Source organism: Rhopalosiphum padi, chromosome 2, assembly GCF_020882245.1.
Source record: "Rhopalosiphum padi isolate XX-2018 chromosome 2, ASM2088224v1, whole genome shotgun sequence".
Classification (NCBI taxonomy): Eukaryota; Metazoa; Arthropoda; class Insecta; order Hemiptera; family Aphididae; genus Rhopalosiphum; species Rhopalosiphum padi.
In genome coordinates, this window is record NC_083598.1 from 90,961,170 (window position 1) to 90,968,983 (window position 7,814).

Sequence of the window (7,814 nt, forward strand, 5' to 3'; positions counted from 1 at the left end):
TAGAATGCTGTGACGAAACAATTTTTCGTAGCTGGTTGTTCGTTGTTTTGGACTACCGAACTACGCAAACGATGATTATTGCGTAATTTTTTTTCGTATTTACTACCGATCGACATCCGTTTACAGACCCCCCAACCTACACCACGCAAATTTTCTTTAAAAATAAATAAAAGTACCTAACAGTTTATAAAAATTATAAGATAGTTAAATTAGCAATAATTCAGTCATATTTAATCTATACTATAGTTACATACTGAATAATATTGTTTAATTTAATTTTACATGTGTGGTCGTAACACTTACCTAGTTAAATATCAAAAATTCAGATTTATGAATTCAAAAAAACAATAATAATAACATGCTTTAAATTTAAATACTAATTTTATGCTAAAGGTAGAAACTTACAGAAGTTAAAAATATTTTTGAAACTTTTTGTAAGCCATTAAATTTTTTATTAAATATTCAAATTATATTCCCTACTAATATGGCTAATATTCTTAAATAAATTATTTACCAGATCTTTCACAATTTTCTGATGTGTCCACGGGACCATTATTACTGGAAGAACCATTTTCATTATTACGTAAGTAACCTGAAATCTGCACAAATATACTGTAATGTAAGCAAATTGCACTATACAAAGTTGCCCTTAGAGCATATGTAGTGTAAAGCAGGTGGCTGAGATGCAATACTCGGTGATAGATATAGTAATTGACAAGTGGTAGTGAGAGGGTACACTTACACGTGATATATATCGGCCGGTTTTACCATTCATGACGTATGACCGTAGATACGGGAACGCCAAAAAACTTATTGCAAACATAATGATATTATATTTTGTACAGGTAATGTAAGTAACGAAAATATCAATATTAATATAATAAAATAATTACAATTGTTTACATGGTTATTTTATAAACAATACGTACGATGTTTATAATTTTCGCTGTCAAATGGCCAGTATGGGTGATGAATGATGACAGCCAGAGTATTTTTACTATAATTTATAATATATTACGTTTTATATAGGTAGGGAAATTATAGGTTATTCAAGATAGATTAGGTATACTATTCAATAATGCACTATATTATAGGAATATATTAAGTATACAAATATTACAAAATGCTTACAACATAAAATATATATAAAGTTATAATATTACGCTAAGTGATGATAATAATATTTTGAAAATTAATTTGCATAATTATTATTAAATTTAATATAGGATTCAAAATTATAAATAAAAATACACGTATATCAGATATCTACAAGTAAGTGTAATACCGCCCGATACCCGATACTTTTTCAGATTTCAGCTGATGTTTTAATAAAAATAATATTGAGATAGTATGTGGTGCCCTTAAATCCGTGATCATATTGGCTGCAGCTTACACTACCTATGCCTTAATTCGGGTTTGACCACTACCGAGGTGTGATATTTTTGACAACAAATATTTACAAATCCAAATTCATCAATTTATCTTGAATGTTATGAAATTGTATTGTCATTATCAAATAATCAATGGCAATTTGGAACATATCATAATGAACTTGTATAGGTAGGTATACCACTTTAGTTAAAATTCGTTGAATTATTCTATTTAAATAACTATACAATATAGTTACTATCTTCTTATTTTTAATATATTGGTCTCTAAATAATTTTTTGGGACAATATACCAATCAGAATTTGCTTCTTAATTTTATATTTTGTTTGTCGTCAATTAGGTACCTAACACAAAAGTCTATTTCTAAAGTTTATTTTTATAGATAAATATTTCATTTATATTGTATGCGAATAACTCGAATAACTACAAACACTTTTAATACAGAACTATCTATGCATATTACATACATTTTTAATCAATCAAATATTTAATATTATAAATAAACATGACAAGCGACCAATGTTTGTTTTAAACCCGAACCTCATAAGTGCGCATTAAATTTGTTATTCGTTTAAAAAAAATATATAAATCTCAGTCACTAATTTAATTTTTATAACGGTCAACTTATTATTCAATGAGTAGATCTTATCAACGATCATCTAATTATAAATTAAACCATATAATATATATTGTTTTAATTTATATTTTATGTTTTGATTATTTTAAATGTTTGGTAGTTAACCACTGATTTATATCTTTTTTTAACTTACAATTTTTTTTTTAATTGTCATAATTTATAATAGTTATAATTTATTATATATAAATATATAAAATTAATTTAAGCTAATTTGTAAAAATTAATAATTATGGCAATTAATATCAATTTTGCCATCTTACGCATGACATGAAGGTATGTCGTGTTTTTGCCAGGCTCTTGTAAGTCTACATCCAACGAATATACAATTGATGGATGTAGGATTTTCAGTCTCCACATGTTTGACATATTCTTGGTAGCTGATTTAAATAATTGTATATATAGTATACTAAGTAATTACTATATTTATCGATATATCTTTTGTCTAATATATTATAACCAACACCGAATACTTTCCTTTATAATATGAAATAAATGAATAACAACTGTATTATTATATTAATATATTGTATTATATTTATAAATATAATTATGTACTCATATAAATGTAGGCATAACATGGTTTTATTATTATAGGTATAGCCGGTATAGGAAAACTAAAAATAATTATAAATTAAAAATAAATTATATTAAATCTAATTTTCTTGATTTTTTTTTTTTGCAAACCAGTCAATTTTATGTTTATTTTTTCATCCATTTATGAGTTATCTTTTTATATATAAAGACGAACGATTAATAAATCTACTCTGCACCATATTGGTGTATAACCAAATCAAAATGCGGCACATTGACGAAAATTACTTTTCACGTGTTGGCATATTACTGATGAGTGATGAGATTTATATGATTATTGTAACTTGAATTAATTTGTAAAGTTTCGGACATACTTCCGGATTACATGCGCACATGAGAACTTCTAGCAAATCATTTTTGCTAAGACAAATTTTTAACACTATCATCTACACTATTAAACTTTTATATTAAGTTCCTAAAAAATCATAAAGACATTACTATTAAAACATTTAAAACACCTTTTTTATTGACCAAATTGCGTTGTGAGTAAGAGTAACATACTAACATCGCAAACCCAAATACCCAATATTGTACATATATAATATTATTATATATATATTATATATATATATAATATGCACATCCGTAGCATTAATGCATTACCAATACAAATTCATTAAACTTATTCTTATAAATGCAAAATTACACATTAAACCATATTTTTAGCTCAAAATAAGTTGGGGTGCTAGTGCGCCAATGCGAGTTTCTTATTTCAATAATCATCTAGGTATATTTTATGAGATAAATTAAATTACCTTCAAAACTTTTATAGCAACACAAAACATTTAATATTAAAAATAAAACCAAATTAGTAAATGGCAATTACAGAATTTAAAATTTATTTCCAAAAAATAAGATAATATGATTGCATGGTTGTATGAATATTATATTATAGATTTGTGAGATTTTAATTAGCTTTATTTTTATGGAAGTCAATTTTAGGATATTATGTTTTCATAAACGTGTTATAAAATAAAATAATAATAAACAATCTAAAAATATTATTATATTGAGATAATAATGATGACCTTAACAATGAATATTAAATATCTAAATCGTAGAGCATAGTAGTACACTATTAGAGAGGTGATTTGCAGGACGGAAATATATTGGTATATTTACGGGAAATAAATTCAACGCAATAATTACTTGAATAGGTAATAATTTAATAATTCAAATTATATTTTCATATAAATAACATTCAATAAGTTAATAAAAACACTAGGTTTTTCAAATAAATAATTTGCAAGTCATCAATTTGTTATTGAGACAAGCGCATAATAATATAGTCGTAGTTTTTATAAATAATAATAACAAATCCCCAGAAAGTGGGCGCTATATGTGAGCATCTCGTTAGCGTCGATCACATTTGACATTTTTGTCGAGCTACTCTAGCGCGTCCTGACTGTGACGTGTAATAAATTAAAAATAACAACATTTTTGGTTAGGAAACTAAAACAAATACAACAATCCAACGAACTACAAAGGGAATATGTCTGAGTACGCGGTCTTTTGCAATGCTTTATTAACAATGTCTTGTGCAATAGCTCCAACAGCTTCTTCGAATGCTGGTTTCAATTCCTCTAAAAGAACTTCCCAGTTTTCGTTCAGGATGGAGTTCATGCTGTCGCCTGTTAAAATCAATAACACGGAAATTAGTTAATTGAATAAATACAAATAGGTATATCGGGTTTTTATATTGTTCAATAACGATTATGGTGTATCATATACTTTTTGAATATAATAAACTTACCTAATTGTTTGTTTCCATTGAAAAGATTTTCCAATTTGACACTCAGTTTTTTGATGCTCACCAACCTAAGTTCGAATTTCTTGATTTGGACGAAGGTCTTACCGTTCTTCTGGCTTGGAGATCCGGATACTTCTTTCAATTCCAATACGGGATCCTCTATAAAAAACATTACAATTTTAAAAATCAGGAATATAATATACGAAATTGTAAAAAAAAAAAATTAGCATTTAGATAATTGTATAGGTAATAATTAATAGTAATTTCAAAACTTACGCAAGACTAAGGTACACGGTCCGTTGCCGGTGATCGGTAAAACGAGCACCTTGCCGTTAACCGTGTATTGTCCAGTGATCTCGAGTGGCTTTGTGAAACCAATCTTGCCGTTCAATTTGTAGTTGTCTACGTCGAATTTCAAAGAGTCGATCACTGTGCTGGTCAAGCCCATGATTTTGACGTCCTTTAGCTTCAGGTCAATGCTGACTGATTTGCTGGAGCCTTTGCCTTGGTCGATTTCCAATGACGGTAGCTCGAACGGTTCGATGGCCGGAATCCTGAGTTTCGGGTATCCTTCGGCCAAATCCGGAATGACTGATTGGATTGAGGTCTTCAAACATTTGTCAAGGTTTGGATCATTTTTCTTGCATAAATTGAAAGACAATTCTGTAAAGAAATAATTATAACAAAATTATAAAAACAATTGAAATTACGCGGTTTAATATGTTTTGTTATGAAATATCATTCTACGTATTACATATTTATAACAAGTCGATTTAATAAGCCTTTTATATCTACAGACTACAAATAAGTATTAATATTAGTTATTCTGTATTTATTGTCCAAATTTTGACTCTTGACTCTTTAGTGTTTAATTATTTTGATTTATATTGGGTATATTGTCTGGTATAGTGGTATGTAATATTATGCAAAATATTTATAGGTTGTAGTCAATTTTTTTTAAAATCAATTCGATCTTCACAAATGGTGAAAAATAAAAAAAAGACCAACGTCTCTTATAAAGTTGTAACAAGTCTAAGATTGTTATTTAACAGAATTTGCACAGAATACCTAAACTGTTTTAACCTTGGCTATTTGCCACCATGTTTATGTTTTAAACCTTCCGGGATAAGTCACTATTACTGGTAGTGGCGCCGAAGGTGATAATTAAGACTGGTCGTGTGAAATAATTTTCTTACTTCTTACTAAAATACATATAAATGTACTATATGTACCTATAATTAATAATTGTTTATTCATGTATCCATTAATGATGAATTTCGGTGAAATTTATTATTATTGACACAAACTATTAATATGATAATCACTATACATATATGCATAATATATAAAATATGGATGAGATTGAAAATAAAAATATTAATTATTTATTAATAAATATTGAATATTAAAATCCGTGTTCAAATAGTTTAATAAATAATAATATTCTTAGAAATTTAATAAATATAATTATTTGTGAGATATTCAATTTTAAGTTGTCTGCTATTTATGTTCCTAAAGGCTATAATTATTTAACATAAACAAAATAAATAAAAACCTTTAAGTCAAGTTAGCCTACAAAAAATACGAGCAACTACTCGTAAATATCATTATTTATTTTTAAAATGTAAAATGAATATATATACATACTGCAGTTTGAATATCTTATTTTAAATGTTTTTTTTAAGTAAAATTACAAGGTATAAAATAACAATTCAAGAAAATGGATATTTAAATATTGCGTTCAAAAAAATAGTTATTTTCTAATTTTTCAATTTTTATTCTTATTAAATAATGTTTAATATAGATTCTAACATAAAATGTTGAACATATAAATAGTTTGAATTATTTGAAATTAAACACGTTAAAAATTAAACTACACTATATAAGACTGATATAAACATATTATTGTGTACAACAATTTTAACTTACGTTTTTTCGGTGTGGGTGCAGCGGTTACAGAAGCAACGACGGCCAAAAACAAAGCACAAACGATCAGCAACGATTTTGCCATTTTTTTTAATTGGAAATATTTAGATTGTAAATAAAAAATAAAAAATTCCAAAGGAAATCGATATCAGATCGTTAAAGTTAAATTATGTTTTTGGTTATTTGTAAGTTTTGAAAAAACTAAGGAAAATATTAATTCCCGAAGTTACTTCTGAAACTGAAACCGTCGAAAGTGTGATACCGCAACCCTGTGTTCAGATACCTTTTATACTCACGCGGCTGTTCGTGTTGACCTCCCCGGAACTGGTTTCAGTTACTGCTATACAATTGTTTTTTTTGTCCGTTTTAATGACAAACAACGCTGTAATGCTAAATTGTAAATTGCACATCTTTGTGAATCCATCAAAAACTTACGAAAAAATCACAAAAAGTGTATTAAACTTTAAATGGGCTACTATAGGTATAAGTTAATTATTCGGTATTCAAACTATTTATCAATAATAGTTTTTCAAAAATACCAAACTTCTAATATAAATGCTAGTATAAATTATATATTTCATATAAATTAATACATTCAATTAAGTTATATTAACCATTATTATGAAACTTGTTCCGAATATAACTAGAGTTTTGATCCACGTGTATATTATTATAACAAATATACACACACTGACACACTCTTTTAATTTTAAGAAAATAATTGATAAACCATTAATTTACACTGCTGACGATTTATATTTTCAAACTAATAATGGTATACGACTATACAATAGGCAATTTATTTATTTTCCCATTAAGTATGTTTCAAAATAATAGAACCATTTGTTTGACATGAATCAGTAGGTAGTCATTTAACCTCGCATTATTATAGCAAGTAAATAGGCTTTACAAAATATCATAATATTTTAGAGAGTAAATACTATATGTAATTATTATATTAATATTTTAAGTGTTATTATTATCGAATTACGGCCATTTTCTATATTTGCTAAATTTAATTAGAGATAATAAAAACATTAAATATGCTCTTTTAATAAATTTAATATAAGAAAAATAAAGAATATTATTAATTATTTTAAAATATTTTGTTTTTTTGATACTCGTATGTTATTTATTGTTTTGCAATAATGTGTAGTTTTTCAATAATAATTAATAATTAATAAAGCATTAAATTTTCAAAATTGTAGATGATTTTTGGTGACAAATTGAACTAAACTAACCTTTTTTGAGTTGAGGGGATGCAGAGTAAAATTCTAGAATTTCTAAGAATTTATTTAAAAAAAATTTTATCTGTCAAAATACTTGGCAATTTAATACAATATAGGTTATGTTATTTTTACAACAGTCAAAATTTCCAAAAAAAAAATAATATTATTTTATGAGATTTTAAAGTTTACATTTTATTAAAAATATTCAGTCACTAACAGTCGCACATTTTTTTATTCCTGAAAATTATTCATTTTCATTAATAACTAATAAGACAGACTTGCAAATTTAAAG

At 26.1% G+C, this 7,814-nt stretch overlaps 1 protein-coding gene across 1 annotated transcript; it reads right to left on the reverse strand.

The window, feature by feature from the left end:
• Positions 1-3,762: 3,762 nt before the first annotated feature.
• On the reverse strand, positions 3,763-6,562 carry LOC132921065 (protein takeout-like). Its single transcript, XM_060983890.1, has 4 exons — positions 6,297-6,562; positions 4,644-5,030; positions 4,371-4,526; positions 3,763-4,248 (listed from the first exon to the last, which is right to left on the reverse strand). Exons 1-4 carry the CDS (start codon positions 6,376-6,378, stop codon positions 4,097-4,099), a joined length of 777 nt encoding a protein of 258 aa, XP_060839873.1. The 5' UTR covers positions 6,379-6,562; the 3' UTR covers positions 3,763-4,096.
• Between the last annotated feature and the right edge of the window lie 1,252 nt (positions 6,563-7,814).